A 15,540-nucleotide genomic window follows, 5' to 3' on the forward strand; every position below is an offset into this window, starting at 1 on the left:
TAAATTTGGGTCAGCCAGACAACCTACACACCTTCACCTCTCCATATCCATTTGCTATGCACAGAATGCCTACTACATCTCAAGTCATTGTGTCACCCCCAGCTCAACCATCTCCAAGTCTTCCCTCAAGACTCATTTCTTCATCAGTGCTCAATAAAGGTTAATCTAACTACATGAATGGGGGAAAAAATCCTGCAAGCACCAGCACATCGTAATCTTTTCCTCCGCTTCTACAGAGCAGCAACCCCAGAAATAAGCAAGTCTCCTAGGTGCTGGATATCAGCAGCAAGGGGTACCCCTAAAGCAGGTCTACCATCACTCCAGGAGTGCCCCATACTCTCAGTCTCTGTTAGTGGGTGAAAGGAAAGGATTATCTTCTTTCTGCATTATACATAATCTCAAGCACATTGGCCCTGCTTTACAGGCCTACACTCCTCCTTGTTTTCCAATTACTTATCACTTTAAATCCAGCATTATCTCTTTACTCATTCAGATGACTCCCTATGGAGCAATGCTGTCACCACCTCTCTTCATTGCTCCTCTTGATTGCCCATTTTTTATAACAGGGAATTTATAGTAAGCTGAATATGTATATATACACCAGGGAATCTCTGTAACCCATCGGTTGAATACAGACATGTCTCTAGCTTCCTTTTTTAACAACCTGAGCAGCTAAATTTTCATTTTAGTGAGGGTGGAAATAAAGATCACACACACATCCTTTTCTTATGTCCTTTATTTTTATACGTAATACTAATACAAAATAATTTGTACAAAGGCTGAAGTAGGTATTGCATAGAAGGAACATGGGTGTGAATGTAACCTGGATGGAATGGCACATTAGGTTCTAAGATCTACCACAAAAAATATGTCCTGAGCCTGTAAGTGTGTCTCTCGTATAAAAATACTTACATGGTTCACACAAGAGCTACATGATAAAGATAACAAATTAAACTGAAAAAGGGAATTATTTCAGGACACTAATGTGCCTTATTGCATCCTGCTTGCCACAGACTTTTTTATACACAGACCAAGTTGCCAGCTAGATATATGCTAGAAGAATATCCTTTTCTCTCCTGGCCATTTTATACCCAACCACAAATTATTTCAAGTGATACAAATAATAGGCTTAGCAGTTTATTGACATGTGCTGTCATATAATATACTAGGTGGATCAGTTGCATTATACCCCACTTGTGACTTTCGAATGTGTTTTTCAACACATCTATTGAATCATAGATACATTATTGGAATTCAGTTAACACAACACACATGAGGAGAAATACCCCCACAAGAGAGTGCACAAGACAGTGCCACTAAATGCAGTTGGATATCTCCAAGTGTTATCAAATAGATATGTGGGTGCAAGTGCTAAAAGCACCTACACTTCCATTTAGTACAGTGATTTTCAACTAAGGTGCCATGGCACTCTGAGATGCCTTGAGATCCTGTCAAGGGTGCCGCAGGGTGCCACACAACATAAGCACTGTTAGGCATGCAAACGTGACTCAAAGATAAACCCACAGATTTCAAATGGGAATTCAAAGCGTCAGAAACATTCTGACCTGTTGTAGTCTTTTTGAGTTCTTTGCAGCAAAATAATTACTCTATTAATTTTCTGTAGTCAAAAACCAAGTGAAAACTGAGAGCCAGCATTTTCTAAGGGGTGCCTTGAGTCTAACAAGGGGTGCCTTGAGATTAAAAAGGTTGAGAACCACTGGTGTAGCGTAAAAAACAATCCCTCAAATCTTCATCGTCCTCTTCTAACACATCCAGAACAACTCATGAAGGACTCTTTCCCTTTGCAAAAGGAACATGTCTGAGAACACCTCTGATGCATATGTTAAACCAGTCCCAAATACAACATGGGTTCACCCACTAGCAACACATTCTGATTATTTCCAAAAGACTTTTAGGTGCACTGTATGTAAAGCGCCAAAAAACTGGCCCTACTCACAGAACCTACAAGGTGACTTACACAAGAGCTAAAACACCTGGTCTTGTCCCACACTCTTGTTTCTTTATGATGTATGAAGAAGGGCTGAACGGTTTTGGCGAATTAGAAAATCCATTAGACATTCAGATTCTTTCTAGGCTGGAAGGGTTTGTGAGTACACTTAGTTTGTGCTCTCAGATCTTACAGCAGAGATGTTTCTAAGTATGCCCTGACCCTCTCTGCAGGCCCATCCCAACTTACTGCTCTCAAGCACATCACAGATCCTGGTCTTGAGACTGCCTTCGGTCTTCAGATTGCCTTTCCATACTACAGCTCTGGTTTTAGACTGTGGGCGGATGGGGGCTTGGTGGAGGATGGCCTGCTGGGGTTTGCCCTGCGCTAATTTAAAGACTAGTGAAACAGTGTCATTGCAAGACCAAAGTCATGACAGTTGAGGATTTGAGAGGGGAAGGGAAGTTTAATGACATTGCTTCAAACGCCCTTCTTATTTGTATCTAATCTTTAACTAACATTATGGGGAGAAAGAATGTTTTAGGGAAAGAATATCTGAGACCCCACACTCTCTTTAATCAAGGTGTAAGAACTAATACGTCACCTAAGACTGTCACTGAGTCCTCCAGAAAAGCTGAGGGAAAGCAGAGTTGATATTCTTGATACCTGGCAAGCTAAAACGGAAGAAGGCAGGAAAATATTTGAAGAGCTGCCATAAAGAAAAGGGAAGACACTTTTTCTCTGTTTTGCTGCAGAAAGTAAGATGCAGACCAATGGCCTGAAGTTGTAGCAAAGTAGGTTTAGATTGAATAGCAGGAAAAACTTCACTGTTAGAACAGTGAGGCAGTGGAACAACAGACTGCCTAGGGAAGTTGTGGACTCTCCATCATGGGCCATGTTGAAGAAGAGGTTGGACAGCTGTTGGTTGGGGATGATATAGGCATAGCTATGCCTCTGTTCTACTGTGGGTACTTCCCACTCTTCTGGGCTTTGCTGGTTGTTGCATGGGGCTGCAGCAAAAACTTGGGATTTTGATTGGGGTGTACCATTGCTTCTGTTGGGACTTAAAGCTGGAGGTTCCTGGCTAGAGAGTCTTGCACCTCCACTGAGGGTCAGACTGATTGCCATATTTGGGGTCAGGAAGGAATTTCACCCCATGGTCAGACTGATATGGACTGTAGAGTTTTTTGCTTTCCTCTGTAGCAGGGGGGCATGGCCCTCTACCTGGAATCTCTTGAACATATATTTACAATATTTTACACAAGCAAAAGGCGGCTGCCATGGTTCCCCTGCTTTACAGTGGCAGGTTATGGTGTTATGTCTTGGGTTATGTCAGGTCTGATGGTAGTTTTAGTAAGAGGTTAGGTTATGAATTTGTATAGGATGGTTTGGATAGGGATGACCCTGCCTCAGGCTGTGGTTTGGACTAGATGACCTATGAAGGTCCCTTCCACCCCTGCTTCTATGGGTGTTTATAGACATACTCTGGCAGGCAGTGGGGGAGTGGTGGGGAGGCGCTTTAATTAGCAGAGCTCTGAGAGCAGTGCTAATTGAAGTGCCCAAAGTATCATGTGTATTAGCATCCCTGTGCTGAAAAATGGCAGTGGGATGTTTTGATCTAAAGCTCACTGAATAAGCTTTAAAGTGCCCTGCTGCAATGTTTCAGTGCGAGGATGCTGATACACATGATGCTGGAGTCTGCTGGAGCATGGCAATTACTATGCTCCAACAGACTCCAGTAACTAAGTCTGCTCCAATGCACTGTAATTACAGCGTGTCGGAGCAACCTCCCCCTTTGATTCTCTGAAAAGCCTACAACTAAAGAGAAACATTCAAAAACATTTAAGATCTTCTTTATTCAACAGAAAAAAACCAAAAAAAGGTGCGCAAACTGTCACCCTCTCCCCTTCACTGCCATTTTTTAAATAAGCCCTTTAATGGGTCACATATTTTTCACTTCTTTGAGTGCCTTAACATACAATTTGGAAACATTTCTTTTCAAGTGAAACATCATAAGTTCAATCAATGGCAGGGCTCTTTTGTTCACTTTTTAAAAATCTGCTCTGAGATATCTTGGGGCAAGTGTGAGCACAGAATTTCAGGGAGCTTAACCTCTTAAAGGCAGGAGCTAAAGGCTGATATCTGACCCTCATTAGGAAACTGCCCAGCTCAACTTTTTGCAGTCTCATTCATCCTGCAGCATAGATCTTGGGAAGTGCTGAGATCCATCAACTCTATTTGTAGTCAATGCAAGTAAGCATATGCAGCATTTCACAGCTGAGCACCTTGCAGGATGAGAATACTGGTGTCAAACACCTGCACTTTACCTACTTCATTAGCTCTATGAACTCCCTAATTCCCTTAGCAAATGCATCTGTTTCATTTAGTAGCATGTCCTCCCCAGCATCTAGGTTAATTAATTGTGGAAATAAAATGCACTCTGGTCTTATTATTTATCACTGAGAAACCAAGACCCAAAATAGAGAAAATAGCCCTGATTTTTTTAAATAGTTCCACTCAAGGCTTGAAAGCTACAAATCTGGAGATGTAAGCAGTTCCCTTTCATAAAGAAAAAGGCCTTTTTCTTCTTGAAGCCTCTCACACTGCTACAGAATAATACATGGATGCATTTTCGTGACGTAAGTTTTACTTGACTCTCTAAAATCCAAAAATGTAACATGTTAAGTTCCTCTACTGTTTAAGGTTATATATATATATATATATATATATATAACCCTGTGTGCAAAAAGCACAACAAAATATCTTGTATGCGAAATTCTGAAAGGACTCTTAAACCCCCCCCCGAACTTTGATACAGTTGAAACTAGCTTCAATGATGCACATATATCTATATCTATCTATATAGATATATAGATAGATAGATATAAATATACATATAGAGAGAGAGATATAAAATATGCATATATAAATACAAATCAACATTTGTATACACTTAAAATACTTTTACTCAATATTGTTTTTTATTTAAAAACATGCTAAAAATGTGTAGTTAAATAACCAAAGCAATGTTCTAGAAAAATGCACAGACAGCCACCAACCAATGCAAGCAAAGAGTGCATTTTTAAACAAGATCAATATCCCCTTCACTAAACAGTTAAAGGACAATTAGTATCTTCTCTGATATATACCAACAAATACAATCTAATGATTTTTATGGCTGGCTTTTGTCACCTTAAGAACAGTATTGCTTTTTCATAGTTTGCAGGACACACGTCCTGTGACATGATTCATAATTCAGCAACAAGGCTAATTGTTTATTTAATTTCTTTTCTGAAGGCTGCCTAATCCAAACTCAGTGATATTGTTTGTGTAATTATCCATCTTAATACTGTGCTTAAAATGTTGAAGGAATTCATAAAAACAAAAAAGGCTTTTCAATATCTATGTTACTATCAGGTCATAAAGTATAATAGAGCATTCTACAAAAATAAGTTTTTAAGAGAAAGCAAAATAGCTTAGTTTGCCACTATGCATTTGGCCTTCAAGTTTACTTGTATAAACACATATTTCATTTATATATTTTTTTTTTTTACAAAAACCAACCACAGATTAAAATTTAAGATTCATCAGGTACCACTGTGCGACCTTCAAAGAATTAGCATCATGCCCTTGCTTGTTTTAACACTCTTCTGTGTCTTTGAGAGAGAAAACTATTGTATTTTCACAAGATAACCCAAAATCACTCTACTATCAATGATAAGAAGTAGAGCTATGGATGTAAAAAAGCCCAAAAATTCAAACTTGTTGGCTTTTTTGAACTTTGGATAAAACCTTTATGCATAGCAGCAAATATGCTTAGTGCCAGTGCTCCCATTCTTGATACAGAAGGTATCAGATGGAACTCCAACACTTGTGGTCCCAATTTTTGTTACAATTAAAAGTAAACCCAGCTTTTTCTTTTTTCCCCTCCTTTCTCAAGTCTTTAAAAGGAAATATGAATGAAACCTCAGTTTGCCAGTGGAAGAATAACCATAGGGTATATGCAACTCAACAGCTACTTAGGAGGGACTTGATGTTATTACCCTGCACTCACCAACATATGCAGGCATTAGAGCCAACAGTTTCAAACACAGGAGCCTCAAGTTAGCAACCTAATACCACCTTCCAGACATCTAAATATGATGCTTGATTTTCAGAGTTTCTGAGCTTGTACAGTGTCATTTTGTTCAACAGGTATGAACTAGGTTCAGCCACTCTGAATATCAGTCCATTTACTTTGGTGGCTAACTACTAATGCAAGTGCCTTTCATAGACTTCCAAGTTTAAAAATGTTGGTTAGATTCTCAAGGACTGATCTCATTTAAACAAGTGTCCCTTTACAGCACTGTGACTGTGTAAGAGACACAGCACTGTGACTGAAGAGAGCCTGAAAGTGAAAAAGGCCCTTTTCCCCCTATTGTAAGTAAGGCCACTTTATGCTACCAGACTATGTGGCTATGCCAGACTGAAAACACTCCATCTTGACTGGTCTTTAAAACCTAAACAGTCCTAGGCCTGGCTAGTACTAGAATGGCAGACCATGTTGGCATCCCAGATGCTGCAGGTACAAGCCAAGGAACTGTGTCTGAATGCTCAGCAAATACTAGACCACGGAAACTGAATGAGTAGAGAAGACTTAATTCAGCCCCACTGTGGCTGCTGAGCCAACAGAGTAATAAAGAGGAAGGACACTGGAGATTGAATGTAAATGAAAATCAGAAATCCAAGGTTTTAAGTACTGCTCTGATAATAGATACTGAACATCTGTCCATTTCAATAGCTGAGCTCAATTGTTAATGAATTTCTTTTTAAATGTGTTTAAAACTGGAGTGCCATGAAATAGCTGAATTTTCATTTTCGTTCATACCTTCCTTTGTGAAGCAGCAAAACGTAAGAGAGACCTCTCTCTGCAAAGAACATGAAAAGGTAAGCAGGGGCCAACAAAGAATGAAGCAGCATTAAAACTAGAGAGAGGTATATGTTCAAGTTTTCTAACAGGAATGTCAGTAGAGATGTGTATTGTGACGAGTTCTAAGCTACCACTTGGTAAGCAGGACATGGAAAACCAAAAGATTTTTGTCTGTGCTGAATGTGGAAAGACACACACCAGTTTTGAGCACCTATCTATCCAGTAACTGATTTCATGGTAAAATGGTAAGTGAAATCACCCCGTTCCTGTTCCACTGGGACATGCGCTTAACCATCCCTCCACTTGACTTTACCTCCATTATTGCTCAAAGTTACCCTGCCAGCTCCGCACAACCACAACCATTGTCAAGGCAACTCCTTTAGGGAAAATGAGCAATGATGAATACAGTGAGCCTGACTGTGCTCCTCTTATTCATGCTGAAGAACCCCTCACACCATTGCCATCCCATCCAGAATCAGTGGGATGACCTGTAAACTGCTACTCAGTGGGCTAGATTTGAACCCCTCCTTCACCTTTGAAATTCTGATGTCTCTACTCACACTGAACAGTATGATGCCCAAACAGTCATATCAGGGGCAACTACTTAAAAGATGTAGGATCAGATCCAGAACGAGACTTTAGCATCTAAACTCCCAATGAAATGATGGCTCTAAACAACACGCGACATGGGTAAAGGCATCACAGTCTAACCTACTCTGAAGGAGGAATTTGCCATCATGCTTAGTGAGAGTAGGAACATCACAATCTGGTTCTAAAAGGAATCAGCCTCCCGAGGACTACCACCTTCCCAGTAAAGACACAAAGTGGCAGTAGCTCAGTAGCTACAGTTTAAGTTAGCCTATTTATGGACTTTAGAAGTCATGTTTTTATTTCCACCTTTTAAACTGCTAACTTTAGGAAAAAAAAGACACATCCTTCAAAGATCGCACAGTGGTTCCTAGCTTAAAAGATGATAGATGAAAAAAAAGGTAAAAAGTTATAAATCAGGCTACTCAATTCTACACTATCTCCATAATAATAAAAAAGTATACACCGTAAGGTACAAAAAGCTGCAAGCAAGCAGCTCTATTTCCTAGGGAATTCAGTTTGAGTGGCTTTCCCAAGTCTTCCAGTATATCAGATATGAGCAGTTCGAGACTTAGCAGAAGACTTCAAAGAATTCTCTCTAGAAGTTAAGCACACATCTGTCACATTATCTTTGCATGTCTAACACCAATTAGTAGAGCAAAGCATTTTCTTAAATAAAGTTAGGGAAAAAGTTTTTTAATAGCAGATCTATGAATTAGTGTAGAAAACTGATTTTTTTTTAATTATTTTTGTTTTCTTTGGCAATAAATGACAAATGCATAAACAGACAAAAAAAAGGGTAAGTCAAGTAACAAGTTGTGCTAGTAATCAGTCAAGTAATGATGGAGGATTGATTGATGGGATGACTGCCCTCAGCAGGGCAAAGCTGGATACTCTTTTCAGTTGTTTTGTTTTGTTTTTAATGGCAAGACAGAAGTGTAGATGCAGCTAACGTTTCAAAGGTTTAGGCATCGTATTTTTTACCAGTCCTATGAATTTGTTGGAAGAGTGTCATGGAGAAGGCCATCCCAAGTATCTGAAAAAGAGAAAAAAGGCCATAGGCTCAATGCAATAAACGCCTCCAAAACTGTGCTGCTGATATTCTCTCTGAAGATACCTAGATTTCAGCAGGCTGTGCTAATACAGTTCTCACAGCCCAGATTTAGGAAGTAACTGGTGACTTTAGGTGCCCAACATGAAATACATCAAGGAGGTCTAGTATTTGGAAGGCAAGTGATCAGCAAGTTCAGAAAATTAAGCCCCTTTGAGGTATCTCAAGCTGACCACCTAAAAAGCACAAATCACTTTTTGTCTTCTTTCCTTAGGCTGTTAAAAGAATATTGCAGAGGGGGTCTCTTTATAGGGATTTCAGAAAGAATGTACACGTTTCTAAAATCTTGCTTGTCATACCACCTACTGTGAAGTCACAAAGCCACTGTCCTTTTTTAAAAAAATAAATCTTAGACTTCCATAAAAAAACAAGTACAGCTGCATAGGACCTGGTGTTTTCTTTCCTCAGAGCACTGAATTTAATGTCTAAAGAATTTACTGGAGAACTATTCGTTTTCTATAGGGTTTTTGTGTAATAACCTGCAGAACTCAATAGCCATGATAAAATTTCCTTTTAAAAATTCTATAAATTAGTTCCAAAAAACCCGTAAGTAGAAGATCTATTCTCTACTAAATCCTATTCAACCTTTTCCTAGCAAAGGGATTAAGTAAAATAAATACGTTTCAAGTACATTAATTTCAGAAGTGGAAACTTTGAGTTAATTTCTCTGGATTAATTCATGGTTCTTCACCAACACTAAAAAGGGAAGCTCAAATGTCAAAGCACGCATAACTAGAGTATCACTAGAGCATAGACACTTCTCTGTTCAAAATGAAGGCAGAGTAATTGGTCCTCACTCAGGCAGAGATTCACCATCCAAATTTGGTTTGAAAAATAAGGTATTTGTTAAGCTTCCACAGTAAATCTCAATTTCTTTCTCTCTCTCTCTCTCTCAAATATATATTTGATAGAAGCAGCTGAATATTTTTTCCACTCAGTACTTAAGAAAAAATATTTGGGCAGAATATAAGATTAAGCACTAATGGCATTTGTCGATCCCTTCAGGGAGGTCTTCATCCACCGTCCCTTTCACCATGCTATCTGAGTGGTAACTGGGTCAAAATTATAAGAGGGTGGAAAGCAGAATTAATTACATTGCAATCTTTAGCAGTATTGGAAGTGCTGTAACTACTATTTTTTTAGTGGAAAGATTGAGATTTCCCAGGACAAAACAGCTATCCATGATCTTAATGAGGTGGCACATGAAAGGATAAAAAATGCCAGTCCCCACTATTCTCCAAATTCTGAATTTGTCACTTGATGATTCAATGACATGAAGAATGAGACAGCCAAGGCCTATTCTCTAATAAGAATGAAGCTGCTAAAACTTAAGGGAATTTTTACACGTGCTCTGTGGCGGGAAGGGAAAGGGCTTTAATTAGAGTGGCTCCAAAAGCTGGTTTAATTAAAGCACTCAGAGCATCTTGTGTATCAGCATCCCTGCACTTCAAAATGGAAGCGGGGGTGCTTTACCTAAAGCTCATTGAATGAGCTTTAGTTAAAGTGTCCCCATCACCATTTTGAAGTGCAGGAACACTGATACACAAGATGTGCAGACTGGCTGGGGCGCAGTAATTACCATGCTCTGATACGCCGTGATTACAGTGTCAGAGCAGCCTCATGGTTCATGTACAGGCACCCCAAGAATCTAGCACAACCATATGCTCTTTTCTATATTCCTAGCTTTTAAAGTCAGCCAGGAACCTTTGTGGTTCAGTTTATATGGTGCCAAGCAAGAGATCTTGGTGTAATAAAAATAAAAACTGTACTAGTGAATTCAAGGTTAGGCAGAAGCGTATAGCAGTGGCATTACCTGCATGATAAGGATACACATCCCCACTGTCCCAAGAACATGCTTGTTATCATCAAACCACATCATAACTTTCTCATAACAGCCCTGAAAGAAAAAGAAAGTCTGCATCACATATGGTTCATATGTCCATTTAAGGGAACCCCCCACTCCACGTTAAATATAATGAGTATTACCGTCTTCCACAGTAAATTAGTAGAATTTCGCCCACAGCCTTGGGAATTTTCTGTACAGCATCGGTCTGGAACAGTGTTGTCTCCCAGCACTGGGTACCAATCAGTAAAATTATTAACACCACAGCACTGCATCTGTGGGAGAAGCCCATAAACAAGAAACATTAGAATAAGTTAATTTACTACTTTTTTTACATGTGCACATCATGCTTTGGACCTCTCTAGAGATAAGAAAAAGTGCTCACAACCATTTAACACTTCATACACAGTCCAGAGGTTAAGCTTTATTGTGCCCATTTTGGAGGCACCAACATAGGTGCTAAAACATTACATAACTTGCTCCTGACCACTGAAGCTTAGAAAAAGCCCCTGTCATGGTAGACTGTCACATTTCTGCTCTGCCTGCCATATAAAAGTCTACTGAGGTTCCTGTCACATAGCTTGGCCCTCTGGCTCTCAGAAACAACATCATTTTACATTTATAAAGCACTTCCCATTCCACAGTATAAAGGCAAAGTAACATAAAACCTATAAGCAGGTATCAAAATGCATACTTGTCACCTCTGGGGTGAAGCATGGCCATTACAGGCAACAGATCAAGTGATACGCTGCTATTTATCTTTCTTTTTAATAAAGGCAACTCATTACCTCTGCTTGAATGATATTCCACGCGTTCTTTAGTCCAACATTATCGTCTGTATTGTAAAGCATCAGGCCTTCTTTCAAATCCTTCTTTGCGCTGTCACTGATCTGTTTCATACAACATGTAAAGCACAAATAGCAATGGTTAACAGGTTGTGTCCAACTTATAGATCAGGACAGAAACTCTGCCTTTGCCATCCTTAGATGCTTTAGCCAGATGGAGACGCACCCTCCTTCCCTAGGCAGAAGTCTCTGCTTTATATCCAAAATCCATTTAACCTATGCCACTTCTAGATGCTCGCTGCTTGCAGTTCTAGTTTTCCTCCCTGCAGTACTCCAGATTTTTTTTTCCTTCAGAAGGAAGAGTGGTTTCAGGAAACCCCTGGGAGGAACCAACAAGCATCGAACCTTTATTTCAATTTTAACCTTTGTGTTGCATGGGGAGATGATGACGACAGACAAATTCACTTTAACCCCAGGGTAACCCACACAGATACGTATTCTACAACGCATGCATTATGCCCACTCGGCCATTTCCTCTGAGAATGTGGTAGGTTTGTACTCCTTGTAGAGTAAATCTGAGTTATAACTAGGAACCTATCTAAGCTGCGGCAAGACAACAGGTTTTTTGAGGCCCACTCACGGCACGCAGAGCCAATTTCTTAAGGCATTTTGCAGCAGCCCTGCCCCTCACTGCTGATTGGTAGAGAGGCCCCAGTGGCCCCTCATTGTTGATTGGCAGAGAACGCCTTCAACTCAGTTTACCTTACTACTGCTTCATTTGTCCCACCTGTCACCATTGATTGGTGGAGAGTGCCTTCAGTCTACCTCACTTCCACTTTTTTTTTTGGTTGATTCCATGGGAAATCACAGCCAATGCCAGATTTCCTGGTGATTGTGGACAACACTGTTTTTTACAGTTTCCATGAAATCTGTGAAACCACGATTTAGGTAGGTCCCTAGTTGTACCTCTAGTGTGGGACACCCTTAACTCAAGCTGACTTGCACATTCGAAATTATAGAAGCTACAGCACAGGTGAGCACAGGTCATCAGCAGCTAATGCAATTATTCCATTGTAACAGGACCACTCTCACCCAAAACAGGCTAACTCAAGAGCCGTTAACATAGATATAGATCATTTGAGTTAACTTGGCTGTAAAGAGTTAATAACTCTTTGCACCTTACAGCTAGAAATTGTAACCTTAGTTCTTAATGGTAATTAGGGTTTCAAATGGATCTATTAATGTTGCAGGGAGGGTATCAAAATGTGAGCGTCCAACTTTGACATTGATTTTCTAGGGTGCTGAGTTCCTGAAGAACCCATTGACTTTAGCATTTTGACTCCATGGTGGGGGAAGTAGCTTTAGCTGATACACAAATTACTAGACACCTCTGAAAATGTTGGTCTGAACAACTGGCCCATGATTGACAGCAGAACAATGAAATTTATGAGTAGAAGACAGAGTAGATTTGTATCTTGTAGGCTCCAGCTGGATGTTACATATATTACTCAAGTAACTGCTTAAATGCACAATAAATTTAGACCAGTCACACATGCAAAGTAATTATCATGCAATTAACTGGTTAATCACGTAATAAATTTAAACTGGCCACACATACAAAGTAATTATTGCACCATAAAAATAACTATCCAGCTATGAGTGTGAGTGGGTGTGTGGGTGCGTGCACATGACTGTATCTATATATGCATCATATAGTTTCATGGGCTGAATCTCACTTCACCAGAAACCTATCAGTCCTAATGTTTACTAACCTCATTTCAACCTTGGCTCTAGGGGTGCTATTACAGGTTACCTTTACAAATTTTAAATATGTGGAATGTTATGCCATCACAAAGTTAAAAAGTTTCAGGACAGTCACTGGTTAAAGCTTTATACCAATGGCTTTCAACTTGTGGTCCACAGAGGCCTAGGGGTCCACAGACTACATCTAAGGGGTCTGCAAAAAACGATGATGATCAATCAAAAGTACAGGCAGTCCTCCACTTAAGACGTTTTGAGCTACAACAAACAGCACTTGCGATGTTTATAAATTAACAACCTGTTTCGACTTTATGATGTCAATTTCGACTTTACAACACTTGATCTGACACAACACCACACCAGCAAATAAGTTCGCTGCATTGCCCATCTTCCTGGAGAACATCTGTCCAACCTTCCTTGGACACTTTCTTTAAGAAAGCAGACAAGAGTCCAGAAAAACCTGCAGCCAAGACTCCTGAGAAGACTCCACCCTTCAAAAAGTCCAACCAAGAGCCCTTCAAAAAGTCCAGCACAATCACCTCAAAGAAGTCCTTCTAAATCAATATGATTGCTATTTACAATATACATACATTCATGTAGCTATATTACTCATTTATAATTTATTGAGTACAAAATTCTGGGTATTTTTGGTGAAAACAGAGTATGGGGCCTTGGTTCAGGAACCAATCCCCCATCGATAACGTTGCTCCTATGGGAAAATCAGTTCCGATGCTTTGATTTAAGACACAGTTTTCAGGAACCAGTTGTGTCATAAGTCCAAGGGCTGCCTGCATGTGAATACCCACACTTAAAATTCAAAGTACCTTGAATAAAAATGTCCAAAGGGGTCCATGCCTGCATTTGAAATTTTTTAGGGGCCCACAAATGAAAAAAGGTTGAAAACAGCTCCTTTATGCCATCTCAGATCTGCACAACTGTGACTTGCCACTAGGGTACTTGGCTAGCAGGGGCATGGATAGGATCCAGAACTCAGGGGTGGCAGACAAAAGGAGATGGGGGCTTGTAGCTCAGAGGTAGAGAAGCCGGCATGGGGGCTGTGGCTTGGTCAGAGAAAAGTGTTAAAAAAAAAGACTGTCTGAAGTGAACTGAGTGAGGGAGAGATAAAGAGAAGTAAAGAGAAAGGAGTGAAAAAAATAGAACAAATTAAAAAAACAAGATCTTGCAGGTGTTTCACTGAATTGGAACTGGGGTAGGGGGGAATTACGTTAGTACTCATACCAGAGCAGAACTGAGACCCAGGAAGCTTGTTGCATGCCACATGGAGGCAGGAGTTGGGTTAGCAGTCACACCAGGGAAAACTTGGGAAGTAGTGGGCTCATTTCATGCCACCCCAGGGCAGAGCGGAGACCCAGTACTATGGAGGTAATAGGATTGATTGCTGCTGCTGTTTGCACAGGTGCTAGAGCATGTAGCAAACTGATGAGATGACTTGCTCCTGGGTGCTCAGAGCAAGCAGCAAATTGATAACCTGAACCTGAGTGCTCAGAGTGGGCAGGGTCACACCCCTGGTGACACGAAAAGGTGTTCTCCTGTGCCCAGCACCACCGCCTGGACAGTATGGTTCAGGAGGGCTGATTTGTCCAGAGAGCAAAGGAATGGAAAGGTCTGAGCATGATGCATCCTGTGATGCTTAAGGAATGGAAGTAGAGCATTTTATCTCACTGGAGCATACTAACAATGCCCTGGAGTGATTAGGTAAAAACAGTCCATAAACTTTGCCCTGAGTGGCATGACCATAAAAAGCTTAGAAAGTACTTATCATGGGTTAATGCCCTTCAATCAGGGCCAGATTAACCCTATAGTGGGCCCCAGGCAAATAAACTTGTGGGTCCTGAGCCGGTCGAGACTCCCCTCCCTATCCCGGTGCTGCTGTCCACAGGGAGTGGGGCTCAGAGCTGCCACTAGGAAGCAGCCGCTGCGGCAGTGAGGCCAGCTGAGGGGAGGGGAAAAGAAGGGAACGGGAAGGGAGGTGGTTAGGCAGGGCCATTTGTGCTGCTGCTGCGGAGGGAAGGACTGGAGTCCCCCACAGCTCAGGGTCCTAGGCATGTGCCTACTTTGCCTGTGCCTTAATCCAGCCCTATCTTCAATGGGTGAACGCTCCAATTTTAAGTGCCTCTGTGATTTTTCAAAGGTAACCTGTAACATCATCTTAGGTTTCATCAAAATCATGTCTACCCAGGATCACTGTCACGGTTCTAAAGCTTTCAGAAAACCTGGTCAGAAATACATATCAAGGTGAGCTCTGGTTCTGAGACCTGTCCCTGCTCCTGTTCAACTCCAACCCCAGTTTATCAGACACACTCTGGAGCATGACGATTTTCCAACCTCTTGTGTCTTCTGGGTCTTCAAGTCACTCCTGCCCCAGACTGTTGCAGGGATCACTCTACATTAAGCTATACATGAGGCAACCTACAGATCTACTCCCTGGTTCCTACTGAATACCTAGTAGATGTCCTAGACTTTGGATTCAGCTAGAAATTTCTCAGTTTGGCAGTTTTTGCCTATACCCACACAGGAAATCCAGCCACCTGCTTTCCTTGTTGGTTTCAGCCAATGTATAGGGGAAACAAATAT

General features: G+C 40.7%; 1 protein-coding gene across 5 annotated transcripts in view; it reads right to left on the bottom strand.

Moving 5' to 3' along the window:
- Positions 1-718: 718 nt before the first annotated feature.
- TSPAN9 (tetraspanin 9) overlaps positions 719-15,540 on the bottom strand; it is a 290,042-nt gene continuing 275,220 nt past the window's right edge. For all 5 annotated transcript variants that reach the window (XM_090043919.1, XM_090043918.1, XM_090043920.1 and 2 more), the window contains 4 exons: positions 11,188-11,289; positions 10,543-10,674; positions 10,370-10,453; positions 719-8,481 (listed from right to left, as the gene is read on the bottom strand). In XM_090043919.1, the coding sequence (XP_089900045.1) occupies positions 8,410-8,481; positions 10,370-10,453; positions 10,543-10,674; positions 11,188-11,289 (390 nt within the window). In that variant the 3' untranslated portion in view covers positions 719-8,409. The remainder of the gene's footprint in view (positions 8,482-10,369; positions 10,454-10,542; positions 10,675-11,187; positions 11,290-15,540) is intronic.

Source organism: Crocodylus siamensis, chromosome 4, assembly GCF_052110815.1.
Source record: "Crocodylus siamensis isolate JL-2025a chromosome 4, ASM5211081v1, whole genome shotgun sequence".
Classification (NCBI taxonomy): Eukaryota; Metazoa; Chordata; order Crocodylia; family Crocodylidae; genus Crocodylus; species Crocodylus siamensis.